The sequence below is a fragment of the Lissotriton vulgaris genome, chromosome 9 (genome assembly GCF_964263255.1).
Source record: "Lissotriton vulgaris chromosome 9, aLisVul1.2, whole genome shotgun sequence".
NCBI lineage: Eukaryota > Metazoa > Chordata > Amphibia > Caudata > Salamandridae > Lissotriton > Lissotriton vulgaris.
The window spans coordinates 900,006,143-900,031,699 of record NC_141697.1 but is presented as its reverse complement, the minus strand read 5'-3'; the positions used below and the strand labels follow the sequence as shown (position 1 = coordinate 900,031,699).

Below are 25,557 nucleotides of genomic sequence, written 5' to 3'. Positions count from 1 at the left end.
GTGTGCTCTTCTGATGCTTCACATTAATATGACTGAGAAAGCCTCTACATTCTCGACTGTTGAAAGGTGGTGGGCCGTTGTCATATTATAAGATTGCAGGAGCACCCCATGTCGCAAAGATCCAGATTAATCTCTCAATTACTCTTTCTTGAGTGAGAAAGGAGAGGTTTTCTATCAATGGGAAACAGGAGTATTTATCAACAATCACCATCAGGTGATATCCATTGTCAAAAGGACTGATGAAGTCAATGGCAATTCCTTCCAATACATGCTTTGGCAACTCTGACATGTTTAATGGGTGCTGAGTGGATGAAAGGCAGTTGCATAGGTCACAGCCCTTCAATTTTTTTCCAACACTCTCATCCCGATGAGGAAACCAGACTCAGTCTTGCAGAGCTTGTTTGTGGCAACGATTCCTTGATGTCTTTCATGGGCCACATCAACTATCTGTAGCGCAGGCTCTCCAGAATAACAATTCTCGGAACTCTCAGGATAATGCCTTCTTGAATAAAGGACAATTCATCTTTGACATTTTTAAATGTCTGGTACTCACTGTCACTTGTAAGGGGTCAAGTGTGCTTGTTCCAAGACTGATGCGTAGTAATGTCTTTACGTTTTAACATGTCACTATCTTGACTAGTGGCAGTGACAATTTGTTCTAGTGAAAAGGCAGCTGGTGTGCATGATTTTAAAATAAAATGGATGTAGGCTTCAGTCGTCTTGGAATGGGTACCATGACACTGTAGAGGTATTTGTGAGAAGTAGTCTGCAGGGTTTTGATCTTTTCCTGGACGGTGCACGATTGTGTAGTTGCATTCTTGTAATCATAGACCCCAATGTTCAATGTGAGGAGGCATCTTGCCTTTGGATTGCCGAAGAGGGTCAACAATACTTGATGAGCTGTCATAAGCATAGAAGTCTTTCCATATAAGAATACGTGGAAATGTTCACAAGCCCACACCACTGCTAAACTTTCTTTCCAAGGTTGTGAATAAGCATGTTCAGCTTGTGACAAACTTCTGCTTGCATATGCCACAATATGTCTTTGAGCATTTGGGTGTCGGCTGTGCTGTGCAAGAAATAGCACCTCACCCAACGGGACTAGCGTCAACAACAACCTCGGTATGAAGCTTAGGATCAAAGTATACCATTTTGGTAGGATTCTCAATAGCTTGTTTGATTTTCTTAAAGCTTTGCTTGCTTTCATGTGACCACTGAAATTAAGCATTCATTTCATTTAGTCTCTTATCAGAGCACTTACAGTGGCAAAGTCTTGCATATATCTAGAATAGTAGCTGCCAAGGATTGAATGTAACATGGAAATATCTTGTGGGGGATTGGCAGTTAACAACGCCTACACTTTAGCTCGATCTGGTGTTATACCCCCATCACAAAAGATATGGCAGGCATCCAAAAATCATACATTTTTTACTAGGCCTGCAGGTCTAGTGATTTAAATAATGTACTTGACTTATTTGTAATGCTCTTGACCCATAAACTGGTTTCAAATGATGTGATGATGGGCAAATATTTTAATTCATTGAGTCGCCATTTTCTTCATTGTCACATATGAGAGCACCTTCAAATGTGCGAGTTCGTCATGTCTGCTGTACAAAAAAACGATTTTGTTTGATTTAATAGACTAAACTTTTTTCCATATATAATACAAACCTAGCCACAGGATGAACATGACCCCTGACTTGAATCTTATTCATTAACAGCACTGTCATCAGGGTTGGGGCAGGAATGTTTCTCAAATCATGTTTAAAAACAATCACTTTTAATACCTACAAAATTAAAGCATGAAGTGGTAGCACACTGTCATTTCTAATCAGCAGATTTTACATTGAAATGGCCACAACCATTCCCACTGACATGCGGTTTTACTGATAAAACTATAGGATGTACAAACAATAATGTTTGAAAACAGAGTTTCTGCAAATTTGTGTCATTTGCAAGAAAAGTCTTCTGGTTTGTTTTGCTCCCATTTAACTCTTTGTTTGCATCACACTTCTTAATTGCTTTTGTAATTCCTGATATATTTGAAATATTTGTAATATTAATTAACAGGCTACTTATTTAAATGTAATGTTAGAGAAAAATAATTAACATCTTTGGACAGCTCACATGGCAAAAACCTCTAACTTTAGTAAGAGAGAAAAAAATAAACTCAATTTTCCAAGCAGCAGTTAGTAAAAGAACAAACTGACTTTTGGCCTCTTTCCTTGAACAAACAGTAAATGTGTCACGATAAAACCAAGATTTAATGGCATCTTTATTGCTCATTCACTTTCTTAATGAACAGAACACCTGTTCCTTGCCAGCCTAAGTTCACTCACCAGATGGTAATAGTGGAGGCTAAAAATAGCTTGACATGATAAAAAATGTATTTGCAAAATGAGTAGATTTTGAGGCCTGTATGGTCAAAGACTTTGAACTTTGTGTTCTGAAACTCACATTTCACAGCATTCAAAAGTTAAACCTGCATCAGCCAAACAACACACTTGTGTGAGAGCTTTATCATGCTCCTTCTGTGTAGCTCCAAAAAACAATATGTCTTCACAATACTTAAAATCATTCATGACAGGCTGTATGATACATCAAATGATATCTTGAAAAGCTGTGCAGCTGTAGGCACACCGAAATGTAGGAGCATATTTATGGGACTAGTGGCTGCCCTGTGCCATAGGAAAAGAGCAGGAATGTGCCGTATTTATCCAATACGCCGCATTACTGTCCTTTCCCCATATGCTGGTGCCGTTTTGGCGGCCTAGTATTAATGCAGGCACCCTTGCATCATGGTGCAAGGGTGCCTGCGTGGTAGGCAGGATTGTTTTTGTGATGGAAGGGGCACCTTCCTGCACAAAAGCAATCCATAGAGGGACTTTCCTCTTTCTATGCAGCACACATAGAAAGTAGAAAAAATGAGGAGAAATTAAGATGTCTCTCCTCGTTACACCTCACCTGGGGAAGGATATATTTTTGGTTTACTATGTTTGATAAATCTGGTAATGAGTCAAAAGGCATGGGATTTGCATGGGACTACTCACTAAACACCCTCGGAACGCCGTCCTTTCGCAGAGGAATGCACCAGAATTTTTTAGGCAATTCAAAGTTGCATGGCTTCATAAATATTACTTAGAGGGTTGCGTCGTAGATGTGCCATGTTGTGCAGTGCAAGCATGACGCAAAGCCCTCATAACACTCAAAGAAATCATGTTTCAGTAAGGATTCAAGTTCTTTTTCAACAGCTTCCTGTAAGTGAAATGCAATTGATCTGCGTCTTTGAGCAATAGGATTGAAGTCCTCATTAATTTGTGATTGTACTTTCATAGTCTAGAGTTTCCCTAACCCATGAAACACTGAAGGGAACTGACTTACTATTTTGTGATGAGCATTCATGGTATAGTTCACTGATATAAGTTCCCATATCAGCAGCTGTGCTGAAGGTGAGTAAGCAGGCAGTTGGCGCTGTACCTTAAAATACATGAATGGGTGATTGTACTTTTGTTTTCTTGTGTTTCATCGTTGCAACAAATGAACCTTGACTTTTTCTTCACATGCAGTCAGTCCAAAATGCGCACGTTTTTGTGAAGTAAACATTTAAATTTCACAGCCATCTTCTACTCCTTCCCTTTACATTGATACTGAAGAACTGTTTGTCGATGATTTAGAGATGACAATCTACTTTGTTTGGTCTCGACTTGCCTCAACATGTGTGGTCGCTTGACCTTGAGGGCGTGCGTCGAACGTTGCCTCTGGAATGTTCGGGCTGCCATTTTGTCTTCCCGCTGTGACACACTTTTTCCTTCTCCTTGCAAACTATTACAAAAGGGTTCTCCTTCGCACAGCCTTTGCAGATCTATCCAATGGCAGGACATTTTTCTTCAAGTTGAAACAAAAATCCACACATGAAGCACAACTTATTTTTCTGTGAAGATATCACTCTGTGTCCTGTCTTGTATTTTTGCTTACTTTTCATGTTCATGACTGACTCACTCTGGGCAGCTCCGGCCTGCATGTCAGTAGCTTGTTGATCAGTACCCTATTCAGCTCTAGCAGCCATGAGAGTTCGCTCCAGACTAAAAGTTTCTCTCAGCATTTATTGTCTGAATTAATCTGATAGGCATCCATCAATAACTCTGAGATTTATAGCTTCCTCATCATCAAATTAATTGAATTTACAGTGTTTGATGAGCATATATAGTCTCTCAACAGATTTGTCCATGGTTTCACCAACTTTCTGTTGTTTTTGACTGAAAATATAACTTTCGTAATCTACGTTTGGCATTGGATTGAACTTGAGATTCAAGGCTGCTTTGATTTGACAGTATGTCATTTTGTCAGATCGCAGAATTTTCTTTATGACTTCTTTCACACCTTCACCAGCACGATTCTTAAGGTATTTGATAATCTTCTTTCTGTCTGCTTCTTCTATCATCAAATGTCTTTATCCAAGCAGTCCTTGTGTCGCCAATATTTTGCATTTTTGCAGTATCGAATGGTGATGGTGGTTTCAAGAAGGCGGCAACACTGTAACCATTTATGAGACTGGCTGACACTGAGGTTGAAGTTCAATCATTAACATGGTATGTTGTCCATTAGGACCAAATTCATCCATACCATCTCTAAGGCCCTGTGCTGCGCTGGCGTCTGGGTCATCTTGTACAGTCTTTGAAACCTTGACCTCCCTCTTGCTCTTCACTGGAGCCCTTCACTTTTCTGGAGTCCTTTGGAGTTGTTCTAAGCCACCACCCATGAGCTTTGGTGCTGTGCCACTTCTTGTATGGACGTCTCCGTAAGAACAACCCCGGCCACTTCCTCTGGGGCTACGCCGCACAAAGCTTTGGTATGATGACTCTCATTACTTAGTTCTGGGAAGCAGCTGAACGTTTCTTGTTTTTGAATTGCTTTGCTTTTAGGCATCTCTTTGTACTGTCTGACACATGGTTGATCTTTGCCTCACAGTGCTTTGATTACAGTGTTATCTTGCAATTTGCTGCTCTTTCAAAACCTGGTTGTATCCGCCTTTAATGTTAGCACTCCATATGACGGATCGCTCTAAGTTGCATAGTAGAGCGTTTTACCTCTCTTTATGACCTTCCAAGCAGGTTTTTGGTCAACAATGTGTAGACTTCTCAGTAAAACTTTTTTTATTTTCAAATACTTCACACTGGCTGGATTGCACTTTGACTCCACATACACTAAGCGTTGATTCTGCGATTCGAATGAGGCACATGTGGGCATGCAGAAGCATTTTGCTGGACCATGGCAAACTCTCTGGGAGAGCACTGTTGATTTTTGGGCTACGTCAGGGGCGGTTCCTCCTTTAGGACGGAGGAACAACGCCCTGTCTGCTGCGAGGGCAGCAGAAAACATAAATAAAATCTTCATCATTATTACTTTATTTATTACCTTAAAGGCAAGCATCGCTGGTCCAGCCGGAGAGTGCCAGGGTGGGGCAATTCCTGCTGATCGGCAGCAGGGATGATGCACGTCTAAACAATAAGTGTGCATGTCAGATTGGCCGTTGTCTTGCGATGGCCAGTCCGATATGCACACTGAAGACTGCATAAATCCAAGCTGTTTGGAACAGCCGGGCTGATTACAGACACAGGTTCCCAGGCTCAAAAGAAGCACTGGGCTAGCCCGCTCAAACCAAATCCTGGAGCTGCTCTCATACTGATTACTATTATAAACAGCATGTGAGCAGCTCCATCATTGGTTGTTGCAAGGAAAGTTAACTACCTATACTGACTGGATCATGCTCCCGCTCCTCGCTGCTCTCAGAACACCAGACCGGCGGCACAGTATAACAGCAGAAGAGAAGAATAAACATCAGAGGGGCCGCAAAGTGCTTGGACAGTGCACATTAGCCGAGCACACTCTGTGCAGGTTGGCAGACTTCAGAATACAGGCCAGGTTGAGCTTCTCTCACCAGGCAGCGTGCAATCTGAGGTACCTAAAACCTACTCGTATTACTGTGTGGTTTATGTGTTCTTATTTGTTTCTGTGACTGCCAGGCCAGCTGTATTCACAAGTCTGCCCTAACAATGATAATTTTATTATGGAATTAGCCACATGCATTTACAATTTAGCAAAAACAGGCACAGAGTAAAATGCGCATAGAAAACTTAGGGGCCTATTAGGATGACGGGCGGACAAAGTCCGCCCGTCATCCTAGCGGGGATTGGGACCACCCGCCATAAGGGCGGGGGTCCCGTGGGAGGTATTAGGATGTGCCCGCCACAGTGGTGGGCACATCCTGCATTTTTAGCATTGTGGCGGGCGGTGCTCTCAGCACCGCCCGCCACAATGCTAAAAATGCATTTCAGCATTTGCATAAACAAAGCGGCAGGCACCATCTTAATATACTCCAATTACTTTAAATTGACAAATGCTCTATCCACATAGATGCGCACAGAGATATCCCAATACAATTAACATACTAACAAATGTTAATGTATGCCACTACAATAGTTACATGCTTTAACTACATTTGTGCTTACTTTTTACTCAATTTTATGTACATATGCTATCAGTGGAGGCAGGTAATTTCAGCAGACTTTACACACATACATACTCACACTCACCCTTCTACATGCGCACTCACACACACACACATACATTTACAAGCATGCATACATACACCCATCATTCACAGGCACATACAGAGGCACACACCCAATCACAGCATGCAGGCACTAATACATATACATTCACACATACACACACATGCACATGCATCAAACATTTAAAAAAAGGAAAAAAACCTACCAGGCCACCGCGGTAATCTCATGTGGAGGGAGGGAATCCTCTGCGGTCCCCGGAGAACTGGGACTGGTGCCTCCTCTAATTGGCTAACCTTGTTATGGGTCAGCCAATGAAAGGAGGTGTCAGTCCCTTACTCGCCACAGAGTGTGATGGGGTCAGTGAGACTGCTGACCCCCACCCCACCCCACTCTTTGACGAGCATTTGTTTTTTGTTTTTTAGAGTTTTATATAGCGCAAACTAGACCGGAAGATATTGGGTATCAGAGAGCTTTACATAGCATCAGTTTCGTTCCACAAGGACACATTCATTTTTGTTAGGCATGGGGAGATTAAGTGATTTACCCAGAATCACAGGATGCTGAGCGTCATTGCCGAGACTCAAACCCGGTTCCCCAGCTTCGACGTCGACCGCTCTAGCCGCAAGGCTACATCCTCTCCCCATTACTGATGGACACTCAGCCAGGGCACTTCAGGGCTTAAAACTGAAGCCCCCGGTCTGAGTATCTCAGTGACATGCCCCCTCATCATGAGGGGAAGACCTCCAACAGAAGACCTCCAACAAGCAATTTTCCAAGCTGCAGAGGTCACAATCACCAGACTGTGAAAGCTGCGGCCCAGCAAAAAAATGTAGCTTGGGCAGCCGGGTGGCTGCCAATTAAGAGCATGTACAAAGCCTGGCTGCCTGACCTGAACACGAAGAGTGCCTGGCAGGCTGACCTTTGCTCAGCCTGACAGACTCTTCATGTTTGCAAAAAGGTGGGGTATCGTGGTCCGTTCGCCCTTAGGGATGGGCCAAGCCGGTCAGTGTTTCCCATCTGTTATATTAGGGCTGGCAACAGCAATGTCAACAATCAACACTTCATATACATGTTATCCATCTCACGCATATTGTGCACTGCCAGTCCATCATTTATGGCTCTTGCAGCATCATGGGAGTTACCAATGACGGAACTCATTTGGCTCCTATTGGCACTATGGTGTATTTGACATGTTTACCTGTCCCGGTCTTTTTTGTTGGAGACGGTGGAGTGTGCCACAGTAATATGCATGGCTGACACAACCCGCTATGTGAACACTGTTAACTAAGGAACTGGTTCATCCTCACATCAAAGGGCTTCAGCAGTCTGGCTACTGGTGCAATCGAGGTACCCCAGTCTGCAAAGATAGCCTGAAGACATCCTGCGTATTTCAATTTAGAGAACAGGGGGTTGCCCTAACATTAAAAATCTGCTTTCAGCCTATAGGGGTCAGAAGGTGAATGTTGGATAAATGCTTCAAGATGAAGCTAACAAAATCCAAAAATGTTTTGACACCAGCAGGCACGTCATTGTGTTAGTCTGAGTTTGGTCTTCTTCTATGTGTTAGTATCTCCTCTTTCCACAAACTCCGGGCCACTGAAATTATATGGCAAATGAGTATCAAAATATGCTTTGGCACGGATCATACTATGAGGCAAAAAAGCAAATTATGTTGCATAAGCCAGCACATTCTGGGCCAGTATTATTTTGCTATTTTATCATTTTTACGTACATAGTAGTCCCTGGGTAAAGGTTTCACACATTAGAACAAGTAACACCTAAATACAACAAGCATTACCTGAATGTCACCAATTAACCTTTACAAACGGTCTGCCACTGTGCAGCATCACGTTTCACTTTTTTTCAATAACTTTTAGAAATCTGTAAATAATGCAGCCGATGGTGGTTAAAGTGACTAATGGGGAAAATACATAATTTGATGAGGCGTAGAACTGCACGATCCTAGTGGTCGTGACCATTTGTTCTAAATCATTCGCCACTTTTTTCGGTGCCATACAATCTGAGCAAACAAAACTATGTCAAACAAAAAGGGCCTTTTAGTCTTGTGGTGGGGCAACAGTAGTAGTCTTATGACTGACACATTGCAACCCTAGTGGTCATGCTGCCCTGGGACCGCTGACTTTACCAGGGAACCACCGTTCCCTGGCGATGACGTGCCGTCCAGAGGCATCCATATGCTTGAAGGGACCGCCGTGGTCCAGCCAAGCATATTACGAGTTTCTTCTCCGCCATAGTTTTCATGGCATTTCTTCCTCCATTAAAACCCTGGTGGAGAGGAAATAAAGGTGGCCGTACAAGCCTAATTGTGCCTCTATCCCTTTGGATGCAAACAGAGGGGCTTTGTGCCCCCCCCCCTCTGTGCATGCTTAGTAGTTCCAGCACGGCATTGACTGAAAAGTCTATGCCGTGCTGGAACTGTTTTGACAATGTCATTGCAGTGCATAATATATATATGTGTATATATATATATATATATATATATATATATATATATATATATATATATATATATATATATGATAATGTACTATAATTCTGGTTTTGGGATCAAATGTCACATGATAGGGATTTATCCCCTTCGTCCCACATTTTTCATCCTTAAACCTACCTGCAGTACTTTAAGAGGAATTAGCGTAGGCACTGTTCTTATACAGGGTAACAGGAATCATATGCGAATATTTGCGCACCATTAGTAGGCATTACGTTAGAACTGGACAGATGTTGGCAGATAAAATGAATGCGTATACATACATTCACTGATTTCTATATCATTAATTTTAAATATGTATAGTCAGGTACTCACTATTTATTGGATGTATATATAGCTATTTATCTATTTATTCGATGTATATTGATATGCGTTTTAAATTATTGTGTATATATCTATGGTTATGAATTTATGTACCTATTTATCTATTTAAATTTATTTATTCATATTGATATATGTGGAGTGACTACTGACCAGCCAGCATTATGCTAAATTTCGCGTTAATACCTGTTAGAACAATGCATTTATGCAAATACCGTTGGAAACTATTGCGTCTCTTGCTGCTAAGGAAGCCTCCAAATTACTAATTATATGCAACCTTGAGAATACTATTTATTTAAATTGTGAGAAAGTAAGAGTTTGAATAGGTTTTACCCAAGATTACAGATTTTAGTTACTGGATAAACCTGAGCACTGCTTTTTACACTTTATACCATGTGGTATGTTCACAGCCAACGATAACACTTGTCTTTTCAAATGGAAAAAAAGAGAAAAAAAGTGTATGTAACTGCTTAAAAGGAATGCTATTGGTAGTTTGGCGTCATGTGAGCAAGTCCCCTTGGAAGGGACGAAACGCGTCATGGCTGCCTACACTGTTTGTATGCTTTAGAATAAACAGAGGGTATTTTAAAGATTTACATGGTGCGTGCTCTTCATTGGCATCCAGAGAAGGAAAAGCGGAGACGAAGAGTATCCTTCGATATATACAACTAGAGTGCTAACAGTTCTACCTATGACAAACGTATGGCACACCTGAAGCCATCTTGATTGGAATAAAGTAGTAACTCTAAAAACATTTCATTTAAAAAGGAACAAAATGAGGGGGTTCATTTAATAGAAAATATGATTAGTGCTACAGAAAGAAAAATTGGGGCACATTTCAAGTGACTTCTCAAATCCTCTTCTATTTCATTAAAAAATTCTGACATGCAGACTGAAACATGCACTTTCAATACCAGCAGCAGACTTCCCTGGTGAGCAGTAGCTTTACTACAGTGATCTAATAAGCAACTAGAGTGCTAACATTCTGAATTTATGGCAAATGTGTGACACATCTGAATGCCTTCTTGATGGAATCAGTGTACAAAACTGAAAGTATTTCCTACTGAGGAGACTGTAGTAAATGAGTAAATTTGGAAACTTCATAACAAATAAGTCTCCCAAGATGGCCACCAGAGACAAAAGTCCCCAAATGTAGCACAAATATCACCCAGATGTAGCCCAAGTATAGCCCAATGAAAGAATGTCCCAGAGTGTTCTATGAATAACTAGAGTGCTAACAGTCTTACTTATGACAAAAATATGGCACACCGGAAGCCATCTTGATTGGAATAAAGTGGTAACACTTAAAACATTTTATTTCCAAAGGAACAAAATGAGGGGGTTCATTTTGCCATAGAAATTATGATTAGGGCTGCAGAAATAAAAATTAGGGCAGTTGACTTCTCTAATCCTCTTCTATTTCATTCAAAAATTCTGACATGCAGCTTGAAACATGTCCTTTGAATACCAGCAGCAGACTTCCCTGGTGAGCAGTAGCTTTACTACAGTGATCTAATGAGCAACTAGAGTGCTAACATTCAGAATTTATGGCAAATGTGTGACACATCTGAATGCCTTCTTGATGGAACCAAAGTTGAATGATGAATGTCAAGAGTGATGTTGTGTGCCCGCTCAAAGCTTTCGGGCCATTGTACAAAGAATTTTTGACACGGCTGTCCTGCCTTGGAGTGGAGCACCATCTGTGAGTCAAAGAGGCCGAGAAGTTGAACTTATCGACGTCATCTAAGCACATCGCTCTATATGCAGATTAGCTTGCTTAAAGTTTTGCGACCTACTAAGGACATTATTTATGCTTTAAAGTATGCAAACACATCAACCTTACAAAAGGACTTACTTATTCTCCTCTGTGTGTCCATTGTAAGTAATATGTGGATCCACAGACTATATTGTGTTATTATCGTCTGACCTAAATGATCCCCTCTCAATCTAGAGACAATAGCCCTTTGAGAATTGTCAATCTGGATCATAACCATGGCTTTTTTGGTAGAAGCCTTGTAATCTGACCTCCATACTCCACTTTTGCTAGACAGAACAGTCCCTTTTAATTTGGTTCATACCTTACTGGTTAAACTTTCCTCTGTATTATAAAATATCGGTGAGTCTGACCTTGACCATTGGTTTGGTCTTACTCACATTCCATGTTCTGAAGCCGGTTTTGGCCCAGACCCCATGGTAATTGGTTACCTAATGATTGTAATGGTCATAATGTCTAGTAAGATGATGACACTATATATATTATTCTGATCCTTGTTTTTAAATTTCACAGATAGAACTGCCCCTCCCAACTCCTTCCCCTTCCTGCACACGTCCTGATGAAGACCCGGTATAAGGATTTAATGTAGCCTACGGCTAGGGGTCGAAACGTCGACGCCTCTTTCTCTTCAGACCTCCGGCACATGCCCCTGATCATTCGGAATTGTGTATGTGTGCGTTGAATGTCTGCCATATAATCAGTTTCCTAAAGGATGCCTTTTAAAAAATTTAGGCTTTTTGTATCAGATTTGTTTTGACTTTGAATTGCAGACTGTTATAACTCATAATTCTTTATGACTGTGTGTACTTTTTTTTCTGACTTGACACCGCCCTGAGCACTTTTTTCCCTCCCTTTCCTTCCTCTTTCTATTGGGGCTATTGATTTGAGATGAAATTTTCCATATTGATTGTAATTCGGTATTGTTAAATAAAGGACAATACTTGTCATTCATCTGATTTATATCTCTTGATTACTGGTTGTGTTATTCAGTGTTAGTGTGTGTTGTACATAACACACTCTCCTTGCGGGGGCCCTTCTTTACACATACCAAATAGCGCCCAGGTCCCCGCGACTGCATGGGTAAAACCCCCCTTTTTGTAACGTTACTTATTCTCGCAGCTTGAACTCAATGTCCCATCAGGCACCATAATTAGATCGTACTGAGTAAAATGGCAAAATGGAAATAAATGACGCCTGAAAGACTGCAAGCAATTGATGTTTGTTTGTAATGGCAGCCTGGAGGAAGAGGATTTTATCATTAAAACGCGTTGGCATCACATTTATAAAACAGTAGAGCATTGGGGCAGGCTTAATTTGAATGCTGAATGGCAAGAGTGATGTTGTATTCCCGCTCATAGCTTTTGGGCCAGTGTACAAAGAATATATATATATATATATATATATATATATATATATATCTATATATATATATAGATATATATATATATATATATATATATATAACAATAATCCTCCACGCATTCATGCCTTTCCAGGGGAAATGAAGGAGACGGACCATAGGAAACCAGCAGGAAGGTATTTATTTCTCCCCCGCTTTGCTATGACGCGTTTCGAGCACAGCCGTGCTCTTGATCACACACATACACACACCAATATTCCGCTACTCGCCTCCTCTCCTCTTTAGAAAAGACACAGCACTCATGGGGGAGAGTCAGTAGATTTTACTCAGACGAAAATTGACTTATTCAAATTCTCACGAAATTTAAAATTACATAAATTCTACAAGCTACGTCCAAAGAAAGATACAAAGAAAAATAAATCAGAGGCTGACACTGACATCCTGGTAGATCGTGATTTGGCAGCATTGCAGACCCTGAAAGATCTAGGGATGGAAAGTGAGAACTTGAGGGAAGCGGAGTCACGCCCATTTCTGGAATTGAGCAAGTTGGTAGAGACAGTCCCTTTAGGTCGGTTTCCACTTTTATACCACAGATGCCTAATGACAATATTGATGTATTGTAGATACAGTGTTGAAAGAATTGCTGAAATTGAGAACGAGAACCAGCAATAAGAAATCCAATGTATCACAGGAACATCTAAAAGCCATAGAGAACATCAAAAGAGATACCACCATTTGGGGAGGCCACTAGTAGAAAAGGAATGAAAAAGAGTACTTAAAAGCCCTGTGCGCATCCCCAGAAACATGTGATTCTGCCAAATCCAGCTCTTCCTTGTTCACAGGGCTTACCTCATGCCAGAGTTGATTTACAAGTACTTTCATCGTAATGATGCGCTCTGCCCTAGGTGTAGTGAACAGGGGGCAGGGTTCCTGCACATGCTGTGGAGCTGTCCGGGGTTTGGCACTTATTGGCGCGCAATTAGTGGGCTGCTGCAGAGCTGCACAGGTCGAATCATACCCTTTGACTGGCCCGAGTACATCTTACATCACTTCAAGAGGCCCCCCCAAGGATAAGGTGATGTCCCGGTTCTTGGATCTGGGGCTAGTGGTAGCAAAGCGCCTCCTTACAAGGAGATGGAAGGCACACGACCCACCATGTACGCAGGAATGGAGTTACTCATTTCAGGCATGGGCTAGGGCAGAGTGGACTACCATTTGCAGGGAGGAAACACTAGGGCTACGGAAGGAACCTATAGCGACCCGTTGGGAGCGGATGCTTGTATACGCTACAGCGGTCGGACAGGGAGGGGCACAAGAGCTACATGGAGGGTGCGGGAGGCAATCACACGGGTGGATGCACGCCACAGGTTCTTCTACTGACGGGATAATCTGGTGACATTCTTTCCCCTGCTCTACCAGGGCACGGAGGCAACCACACTAGCGCGGCCATAAATTGGGATCGCCCATGCGTACAGGGGGGTGGAGGGTGGGGATACAGGGGAAAGGGTGAGGGAGTTCAAATGTGCATATTGTTCCTGCTGCCACTGTTATTGTTTCCTGTTTCATATATATATATATCATCTGTTTGCATGCCCAAGATGTAGGGTCAGCACCGGACCGCATAGACTATTGAGAGGTTAATACACCGGCCCCCACTGGTAGCCTCACAGACTGCATCAGGACTGGAGAAAAGTAGCATAGTTAGCTCCTGGGTGAGCACCTTTTGTTCCATTCACAGTAAAGTTTGCATGCATGCAAAATTCTGTGGCCATGCGCTACTGCATTGACGAACAACCTGTACATGACCGTGAGCTACTACATGTGATGCGTGTGCTGTCAAGTGTAATCTTAAACCAATAAAAACAGATTTGACAAAATAAAAAAAGAGATACCACCATTATAGTGAAACCTTCGGACAAGGGGAAAAAAAAGTAGTGCTCCAAACCTATGAAGCTTACAACGAGGAAGCACTACGACAATTATTGGATTCTAATTGCTATGAGAAAATCGATAAGAAGGTTTATCTTGAAAGTATCATGCTGTGTCATCAAATGTTGAGAAAATGGTATGACAAAGGCCTGATAGAATCGGAGGAGTACTTGTATTTGAGGTGTTTAAATCCAATGACCCCCAGTTTTTACCATCTGCCGAAAGTGCACAATGACAGTACTAAACCTCTTGGAAGACTTATTGTGAGTTTGCATGGAAGTCTATTGGAACATCTGTCGGTATATATTGATTATTTTCTGACTGATTTTGTATAAAACCTTACGTAGTTACATCAGAGAAACTAAGGACTTTTTGGGACATGTTGACAAAATTGTGTGGCGGGAAGGTGATTGCATGCTGGTTATGGATATAGCCAGCTTATATACCAACATAGGGCACACCAATGGTATAAAAGCTGAAAAGAGCTTTTTAGACACCCGATCAGTGAAATTCACGGAGCACAACTCCATGTTGTTGGAATTTTTGACCTTCTGTCTGGAAAATAACATCTTTCTGCACCAGAACCAACATTATAAATAGCTGATTGGCACGGCAATGGGTACTGCTTCGCCCCCAGCTACGCAAACCTTTTTGTGGGCTGGTGGGAGGAGCAGGTGGCCTGGGTCGTGGCCAATGGGGAGTGGACTCAGAGACTAGTGGCCTGGTACATAGACGATCTCTTCCTGATATGGAGGGGATTGGAGGAGTCAGCAGTGAGGTACATCAATGTCTTGAATGAGAATGATTGCAACTTGAGATTCACAGCAGAAATAAGTACAATAAGTGTGAATTTCTGTGATTTGGAGGTTTCATTATGGATGACAAAATGAACACACGGCTGTATTGTAATTAGGGGTGGGCAGAATTTGCGTAATAGCGTTACGCAAATCTCCGCCAAACAGTAAAAAATCTCCACGAACACGCAGAAATTCTGCGAACACGCGGAATTGCTTGTTCGCGATGCTTTTTACCTGTTCGCAATTGCTCTTTGCGTGCTCGGGGGGAAATATCTTGCAAACACGCATTTTGAGAACGCGAACAAGCAAAAAATGTTGCAAAGTCGCGGAATGCAGAATTTTGGGCAATTTTGCGTTCTCCGCAGAATGCGAAACAAATTAAACAAATTCAGCGACCGGAACGGAATTTACCACCCAGGCCTAACCGTAAGCCAACAGCCGCAAATTCCATCTTGCATTTTTCTAGCAGTCACCCTCCTAAATTGATCCAGAGTATCCCCTATGGGGAATTACTCAGAATCAAGAGAAATTGTACCACCCAAGAGGATTTCAATATAAATGCAGAGGCCAGCATCAAGAGGTTCAGAGCAAGGGGATATGGGGAAGAGTCTCTAAGGGACTCCCTCTCCAGAGTACAGGAAAATCCTAGACCAGAACTTTTGAAACAGAAGCAAGGCACAGAGAAGAAAGACCCATTTAGGATGATAACTACCTTTTCGAGTGGGGCAGGGATGTTGAGAACAGTCCTTAGAAAAAATTGGAATCTATTTAGGACGGATCCCATTATTGGGATGGATTTACCAGCACGTCTGATGTTGACTTTTAGAAGAGCAAAAGCTCTAAGGGATACACTTATGAGCAGTCACTTTGTACGAACGGTTCCAAAACCGTTTGGCGAAGCATCCCATGGATTTTATCCATGTGGCAGGTGCAAAGCCTGTAGAAATAATAAGAAAATCAAATCGTACAAAGTAGCAGAGTAAACTAGATGGATCGGGAAGTTCCTTACCTGCAGTACCCCTTATACTGTATATTGTCTGACATGTCCTTGCGGACTAAGATATATTGGGAGTACCATTCACCAAAACTAAAGTTCAGATCCTAGAACACTTACGTGCCATAAAAAAACGTGATGTAACATATGCGGTGGCCAGGCATTTCCAATTGCATCACAGTAGCAACAACAATCTCTTAACCTTCTTTGCAATAGATCATGTCCCAGTCAATCATAGAGGGGGGGCAGGATAATGAGGCTAAGAAGACTAGAGTCCAAGTACATAATAGATCTGTGTACCAAGTCCCCCGGGGGCCTGAACAGTAATGAGGATTTGGCAGTACACCTAGGGTAGAGGGTTCTTTTCTCTGGGAGTATGAAATTACGTTTCTGCATATGGAATAAAACTGTGGTATATAATGTACATAATACTGTAACTTGGAATGTAACTACGATGCCCATAATTGCTGGATTATTGATTGTGTTGATGAACAGAATCAGAATTGCACTTTGCTCCTCTGTTCTGGAGGAATCTGAACCATTAGTTTATCGATATTGTAACTCATGTTTTGGATTTTGAATTTTTATTTTATGTTTCACTTTTGGGTTAGAGGACCTAGCATGAGGATGAAGGATTAGCGCTTTGGCCCATACAGGGCAGTATTCATATTATGATGGTGCGGATGCGCCTTATCAATTACATCGATATACGGCGAAATTGCCCATTCAGGGATTTATATGTAATAAGGGAAGATTTATTTACAGAGGAAGTCACAGTTTATATGTATATACATTTATTTTGTGACTATGTGCTGCTGAGGTATTTTATTTTTTCGCAGTAATATTAGCATATGTTATTGGTGCCAATTTTCGATATTCCCATATGGCGCTACCATTAGAATACATGTATTGGTCCTTTGTTTGTGTCCATGCAGGTAGCAAACAGGAAATGTGGTCATGAGTAAACATAAAATATGGCCGTTTCTGGCGCGCCCCCATACCATCGAGGAAGGCGACTGCCGAAACGCGTCCGGTGCGTTTGAGGGTCAAAATAAAATCTACTGACTCTCCCCGTGAGTGCTGTGTCTTATCTAAAGAGGAGAGGAGGCGAGTAGCGGAATATATATATATATATGTGTGTGTGTGTTTTCACTGAAAAAAACAAATGTTACTAGTTTCTTTCAGATAAGTATAACAATATCTATAACTGCTGAATTTCTATGGTTTCATGTGGGTAAAACGATAACCTAACTATAATGCCCTTGTAACCTTTGTTTTTTCAGTGAATTTCTTTTTGTTTTGCATTAAATAATATATAAATACTGTAGATTAATGCAATCCTCGCCACAAATGGCCAAAGCCAGGCCCTACAGCATGCCCACCTCATGCATCCAACCCACTGCTGGGCACTGCCTTTGGCCATGCATGGCGGGAGTATGGTGTGTGAATGAGTAAGATTTCTTTTTTTCCAATGGACTTTGGATCTGTGAGTACCCATGAATCCCCTAACAGGGCCCGGGAATCCTCGATTTGTGCCTAAAAAAGTTACTGGGTCCGTTTCCTGCCCTCAGGGACCCCTCCATGTGTCCTATGGGGTCAGGATACCTGGAGTTATAGTTAGCTCAACTAACTATAACGGCCAAATTTCTATGGTTTTGTACGAGTGAATTGTCCAACTAACTATAAAGACCCTGAAACCTATGTTTTTTTCGGTGAATATATATATATATATATATATATATATATATATATATATATATATATATATACAGGCAGCGCTGTGGGAACGTCAAAGGAATCACCCGCCGATTACTGAAAAAGTAATTATACGGCGGGCAGTTCTCACACGGGTTTTGCAGTGCGGCGACGGGGCGGTCCTGCTGCCTCACCATCAAACTCGTAATCTCTCCCCTAAGACCCCCATCATCACCAAGAACTTTCTGCTTTCAAAACATACAGTCAGCATACAAAGATATCATTCATTACAAAATAAACAATGCATGGCATTATTGCTAGGCTAAACATGACTCTGACATGAAGCTCTTGAAAAAATTTGGAAAAGAAAAATATGCAGTTGTGAATTGGGGAGACTGCAGCTGTGACATTGCCATTGTGAGGAAATGCAGCTCCAAAAAGCAGTGGATGTTATATTCGCAAGATTTAGCAGATAAACTTAATTATTGCAGCACCATCACCCTTGTGTACTTCGTCTTGTTCCAGTCGAATTGTCTTCAATGCCACAAATATCAGAGCAGGGTCCCTGCTTCTTAGATCTTTTAAAAATGGGCAGCGAATGCTATTAAACCATCTTAAGCAGGGTTAAACCTTAAAAGCATACAGTTTTCACGAGATTCCTCAAATGGAATTTCAAATGAGAATTAAGGTAACGGCTCCTGCGTCAAGCTGACACGTTCGTTCAACCCTAAAGAAAGAAATATACATCATTTTCGCGGGACTATCTCCCCAATATCCGCGAAATCCAAATCTTGACATGAACCCTCTAGGCTTCCGTAACGGTTAACATTTTCTCATACCTGAGGTCTCTTCCATGACAACCCCTGGGTCTCTTCCGACCTGGGTCCCAGCTTGGAGTAGCCCAAAGATGGCGCGCTGGCCGGGAAGTAGGGGTCTTCGAAGAGTTGCCCCTTCCGTAAACATTGCTGCCGCAGGTCCTGGTACTTCTGCCCTAGGAAGGGGTTAACTGTGTAATCTGGTGTAGACGGCGCAGACTTCTTCACGAGGCGCACGGTGAGGGGTGCCATGGCGTCACTTGCACTACGACAAGTGTACGCTTCTGCTGGCAGGTGAGGGCGTGGCGCGGATACTGGTGCCCTGGGAGCAGGGATCTCGTCAAAGAGAAACTGGAGCAGTCCCTTTTATCATTGCTTGTGGCTTCGAGTGTCAGCCTGGGGTGAAGTCATTGTTTACTATCATTTTTCCGCCCACCTGCGGATCAGGTGAGGCATTGATTGCTTTAGCTCCTGCTGCGTCGGCCATAACATCTAACCAGTGCTATCTGCTTGCCTCTGGAGATATAATTAGCCACGTAGATGTATTTTACTACAGCCTGCAACCCAGTGGCTAAAAATAAAGTAGCTCAGAGCACTGCTGATGCATCGCAATCCGACCCTGTAGAATCTAGTGCATTTTTAGTTCTGGGCCCCTTGCTCAGTTTTTTTTGTTGTTCAGTCTTTTTACTGCATTTTAATATAAGAAAAAAACAACGTTGCAACAACTCAAACAAGTATAGAGACATGTATTAATTTCAAATAATCATCAGCACATTGTTCCTCCCGAGTCTCACCCTTCATAATTTTGAACTACAGAAACAGACATCCCAAGTTTTCTGATATGTGTGGGTGCTCCCACGTGCTCTATATACAGTTTTTTTTTTTGATGGACAGATGGCCATGCCACAGACCCATTCATCAAATGTCGGCGGGACGGCAGCCACCCAATGCCTAGCGATGTCACACTTCACCACAAGCAGGCCTTTTTCTACCAGGCGGGAAATTCCCACAGTGTCTGCCCACTCCTGTTCAATTCCCAGTGTGATGTGCTTGGGGTCAAGAGTTAGAGTGTAGCCAATAAGATCACTCAATGTTGTATGTACCTTAAACCAATATCGGGCGACTCCCATGGTGGGCATGACAGCATGGACAGCAGTTACCCTCTTTTATTCCCATGTGCCAAGGCCTGGTTTGATCATAATGCAGGCCGTGAAATACCGTACCATTTTACACAGTACTTACTCCTCCATATCCTACAGGTGTGATATCAACCTTGAATAACCTCATCTCCCCCTTGAAGAAAGTGTCATATACATTCATAGAAACCATGGTAAGATGAGAAAAAGAATCAAACTTCATCTCAATTTCCTTTCCTTCAATCATAACCGTACGTGAAGGATGTTTTGCTTTATCACCATCCACTTGAAACTCAATCTCTTTAACCTCTGGTTGATCTTTCCTTTTTAATTTACTTCTACAACATTTTGCAAAATGTCCCTTTTTTCCCACATGCATTGAAAATAACCTGAAAGGCTGGACAAAACGTTGCGTTAGGCCTATGGCCCAACCTCTCAAACTAAAAAAATGTGTTTTTAGCTTGCTGTACACCATTGTCTTCCACACTACATACCATATTTTTTTCTACTGAATCTGAGGAAGTTTTACTTTTGACCTGACAAACTACCTCTTTGACTTTAGAACTGCTTTCCTTTACCTTATTCTTAGCAGTATTTAGCTCATCAACACATTTCATCATGTGCTCTACACGTTTGGCTATGCCAAAACCTCTACCAAAGGTGGTTCATCCTTTAACCACAGTTCATCCCTTATTTTATCATGGGCACATTTTAGGGCAAACTGATCTCTTATTCTCTCTTCAACCGCCCATCGAATTTGCAACTAGCTGCCAACTTCCTGGGACTGGCCACAAATTCTTCCACTGACTCATCTTTCATTTGTTTTCTCCATGATGGTGCTAACACTTGGCAAATAATGGCGATCTAATTGTAGGATACTTATTTCATACTCATTTAATGCTCTCTGATCTGCAGCACTTAATCCTGGAAAATTCTTTAACCCCTTCGACGCTGATGACGGAGCGGTTCCGTCATCAGCGTCGGTTGGGCTGTGCTGATGATGGAACCACTCCGTCATCGGCACAGCCCTCGGGGGGAGCGCTGGCGCTCCCCCCTGGGGCATTAATCTTGCTGCTTGTTGCAGGGGTGGCAGCGGAAGACTTTCCGCTGCCACCCTGGGCAACCCCACACTTCCTGGTGACGTCAGCGCGCACAGCGCGCCCCGACGTCGTCAGGAAGCGCTGGACGCGCTGGAAGCCATTTGTTTCCAGCGCGTCCAAGGAGCCAGGTGGGTGTTTGCTCTCCGGTGGGGCCGTTTCTCGGTGCCTTGAGGCATCGGGGGGAGGAAACAGTGTTTCCTCTCCCCTGATGTCCCAATGCAGGGCATTCCTGGTGCAGGAGGGCGCACAGCATCGCGATCCTGCACCAGAAATGCCCCCACTAGACACCAGGGATGTTTTTTTGGTGGCATAGGAAACGACCCCTTGGGCAAGGGTCGCTTCCTGGGGGGCAATTTAAATTTAAGACTTTTCTGCCCGGGCCTATTTTTCCCGATTCTGGACCCAGGGGGGGTAGAAAAGCCCACTAGACACCAGGGATTGTTTTTTTTTGTATAGGAAGCGACCCCTTGGGCAAGGGTCGCTTCTAGAGGGCTAAATATTTATTTTAGACTTTTCTGCCCCCCCTGGGGGCAGAGCGGCTGTTTTTTGGGCCGAATCTGGACCCGGGTGGGGGGGTAGAAAAGCCTACTACACACCAGGGAATGTTTTTTTTTTATAAAGGAAGCGACCCCTTGGGCAAGGGTCGCTTCCAGGGGGCATTATAAATATTTTAGACTTTCTGCCCCCCCTAATCCCCCCCCCCCCCCCGGAGGCAGATCCGCTACTTTTTTTCGGATTCTAGACCCGGGGGGGGGGGGGGGGGGGGGGAAGAAAAGCCCACTAAACACCAGGGATTGTTTTTTTTTTGTATAGGAAGCGACCCGTTCTGCAAGGGTCGCTTCTAGGGGGCTAAATGTTTATTTTAGATCGGCTGTTTTTTGGGCCGAATCTGGACCCAGGGGGGGTAGAAAAGCCCACTAGACACCAGGGATTGTTTTTTTTTTGTATAGGTAGCGACCCCTTGGCCAAGGGTCGCTTTCTTTTGCCCTCTTGGAGGAGCAAAAAAATAAAACACTAGACACCAGGGAAATCTTTTTTTTTTAAATGGACGCGACCCCTTGGGCAAGGGTTGCTTCCGGGGGGCCCAAATTTAAAAAGATTTATATTCTGCCCCCCATGGGGACAGACACCCCATTTGTGACATACCCTGTGACATAGCCTGTTGTAATGTGTATTGTTTTTTTTTTCTTCTAAAGTGTATTATTTTCTCTTTAGACTATTGCAGTGTGCAGGTCCGTTACTGGTGGTTCTGCTGTTTGTGTAGTTGCATGTGTTTGGTAAGAGACCTTTTTTGTTCAATTTTAATGTAAATGTTTTTTTTGCAAAATATGTAATAATACGAGTATGTTTGGTTTCTGTTTTTTGTGATTGTGAAACATGTTGTGCATTTCTGCTTGATGTGTACTTTGCTTTCTGTAGATGTAAGTTTTTTTTTTATTCTTTCTAGTGGGATATCGTTGCCTATTTGCTGTGTCTTTGCAGAGTAGTTGCTGGTGAGTGTAGCTGTCTCTTGTAAGTGAATTGTATATTTTTTCAGTATATTGATCTTTGTGATAAAGGCTTACATTTTTTACTTACTTTGCACAGTGTTGGTTGTAGAGTTGTTTGTGCAGTCTCCTTTTTTAGTAAGGATAATGGCTAATCACCGGATCACTGCTCAGCAAGTTGTTGGAATGCTTTTTGAATCTTCCTCTGACCATGGTTCAGAGAGTGACTCTGATTCTGAGGCAGAGGTGGTAGGTGAAGATTCAGGTAGTGAGTTTTCTCTACACATGGCTTCATCTGATGATGAAGATACTCTGAGTGCTGATGAAGCTACTTTTGGTGTGGATGAAGTGCCTGTGGTTGCGGAGGACATTGCTGTGCCGATAGTGCAGCAAGAGGCATCTGGGCTGCAGCCTGGGGCTGCTAGACTTCCAATTGGTGTAGTGAGACAAGAGACAGCTGGGCGGCAGCCTGAGGCTGCAAGACTTCTCGTTGAAAGTTCTGACCTCTGGGTTTACCCAGGCATGGTGCAGCCGGCATTGCCTGAATTTACTGGTGTTCTAGGGTGTAGGGTGAACACTGAAAACTTTTTGCCAATTGATTTTTTCAAGTTGTTTATGGATGATTTGTTATTGTCTGAGATTGTAGAGCAGACTAATTTGTATGCAGAACAGTTTTTGAGGAAGAACTGTGCCAGCCTTAAGCCCCACGCTAGAGCTGCCCGGTCGACTCCCACAAATCTGGAAGAGATTAAAAAGTTCTTGGGTTTAACGTTTTTGATGGGCTTGCTTAGGAAGCCATCAATGGCTTCATATTGGTCTACTAGTCCCTTGATGGCAACTGCTATATTTCCGGCAGTCATGAGTCGTGATAGGTATTTGCTTCTGCTTCGGATGATGCATTTTGTCGATAATGGTTTAGCTTTGCCGCAAATTCACCCTGATTGTGATCGTCTTTTCAAGATTCGGCCAGTCATTGATCACTTTATTGATCGTTTTTCTGAGATCTATGTTCCTGGGAAATAAATTGCAGTGGATGAGTCTTTGTTGTTGTTCAAGGGCCGCTTGGTTTTTAGGCAATACAGTCCTAGTAAGAGGGCACGCTATGGAATTAAGCTGTATATGCTGTGTGACAGTCAGACTGGATATGTCTTTAATTTCAGGGTGTACACTGGTAAGGAATCCAGTATTAACCCCCCCGGTGCTCCGTCCACTTTTGGAGCGACCGAGAAAATTGTGTGGGAACTTGGTAGAGGGTTATTTAACAAAGGCCATCATTTATATGTTGATAACTTCTACACTGGTGTGCGGTTGTTCAGGGAAATGGCCAAAGTGGACACTGTTGCTTGTGACACAATCCGCTCTAACCGTAAAGGTTTCCCAAAAGAACTTGTTTGTCAAAAGCTTGCCCGGGGTCAGTGCAGTGCATTGTGTTGCGAGGAGCTTCTAGCTGTGAAGTTTTCAGACAGGAGAGATGTCTACATGTTGACTACCATCCATGATGAAAGAACTGAACCGGTGACTGTTTGGGGTCAGGTTGCAGAAGCGCGCAAACCTGTGTGCATTTTAGACTATAATAGGCACATGGGTGGTGTTGACAGAGTAGATACGAGGTTGGAACCGTATGCTTCTCTTCGTAAGGCTTACATTTGGTACAAGAAGTTGGCTATCCATCTTTTCCACTTGGCAATCTTTAATGCTTTTGTTGTGTTCCAGGAATCTTGTCCTCAGTCAAAGATGACTTTTGTAAAGTTTCAGGAGTGTGTAATAGGCAGCCTTGTTTTAGTGGAACAGGCAAGTATTCCTAGAGTTGGAGTGGTGGAGGATGTTGCCAGATTGAAAGATCATCACTTTCCTGATCAAATTCCTCCTACTTCCTCAAAAGACTTTCCCAGTCGGAGATGTAGAGTCTGTTGGCGAAGAGGTTTGCGGAAGGAGGTTCGTATGTACTGCCCCGAATGTCCTTCGAACTCTGGGCTGGGTGTACCAGCTTGTTTTAGAATGTACCACACGCAAAATAATTTTTGGGAGCATCCATGAGTGGTAAAGTGAACTGCCTGGCCTCTATTCTTTAATACTTATTGTTCAGTTACAAAGTTGGCGTTTGTGTAGTGTATTTAGTTTTAGTTGTTGTGTTAGTAGATTTGTATCAATTTGCAATTTGTTTGTGTTTTTTTATTTTTATATTAAAAAAATTCAAAAATATGATGTTGGTTTGCGTGTAGTGGCGATTGTCTGGCCGTGTGCGTGGTCTGGTGCTTGGCTGGCGGTGTCTGTGGACTGGTGCTTGGCTGGCGGTATGTGTGGACTGGTGTTTGGCTGGCGGTGTGCGTAATCTTGCACTTGCCTGGTGGTGTTTGGATTGGTGCTTGGCTGGTGGTGTGCCTGGACTGGTGCTTGGTTGGCGGTGTGTGGAGTGGCGCTTGCCTGGTGGTGTGTTTGGATTGGTGCTTGGCTGGTGGTGTGCCTGGACTGGTGCTTGGCTGGTGGTGTGCATGGAGTGGCGTTGACTGGCGGTGTGCGTCGAGTGGCGCTTGACTGGCGGTGTGCGTGGACTGGCATTTGCCTAGCAGTGTGTGTGGACTTGCGTTTTGTTGGCGGTGTGTGTGGACTGGTGCTTGGCTGGCGGTGTGCGTGGTCTGGTGCTTGTCTGGCGGTGTGCGTGATCTGGTGCTTGGCTGGCGGTGTGCGTGGACTGGCGCTCGGCTGGCGGTGTTTGAGAAGTGACTTAATGCTGGTCACTACACACAGTGCTAGTGAGAGCAACTCCATGCAATCCATGTGTTTGTGTATGTGCTGTGTCAGGAATGTGGGCGTTTGAAAGTGATGGGCCCTTGAATGCCGCTGTCTGCTGGTGGAAGTGTAGTAATGTGATGGGTCCGCGGCTGGCGGTGTGAATGTTTTGTATCTGTCACACATATGAAAGGTGTATGAATGGCCTGTAAAGAGGTTGGTGCCTTGTCGTGGCTTTACAGCTCACGAGCTGTGAGTCAATGGTTCAGTTTCTCGTCCTTTCAATTATTAACAGTGCATTTCATTTTTTGTGAAATCACTTGCTAATACGATTGTAT

The 25,557-nt window shown here is 43.0% G+C and overlaps 1 protein-coding gene across 1 annotated transcript in view; it reads right to left on the bottom strand.

Moving 5' to 3' along the window:
- Positions 1–19,159, bottom strand: part of LOC147692465 (calpain-1 catalytic subunit-like) — a 361,725-nt gene extending 342,566 nt beyond the window's left edge. The window contains exon 1 of the mRNA XM_086938675.1: positions 18,791–19,159. Within this exon, the coding sequence (XP_086794801.1) occupies positions 18,791–19,018 (228 nt within the window). The 5' untranslated portion in view covers positions 19,019–19,159. The remainder of the gene's footprint in view (positions 1–18,790) is intronic.
- Between the last annotated feature and the right edge of the window lie 6,398 nt (positions 19,160–25,557).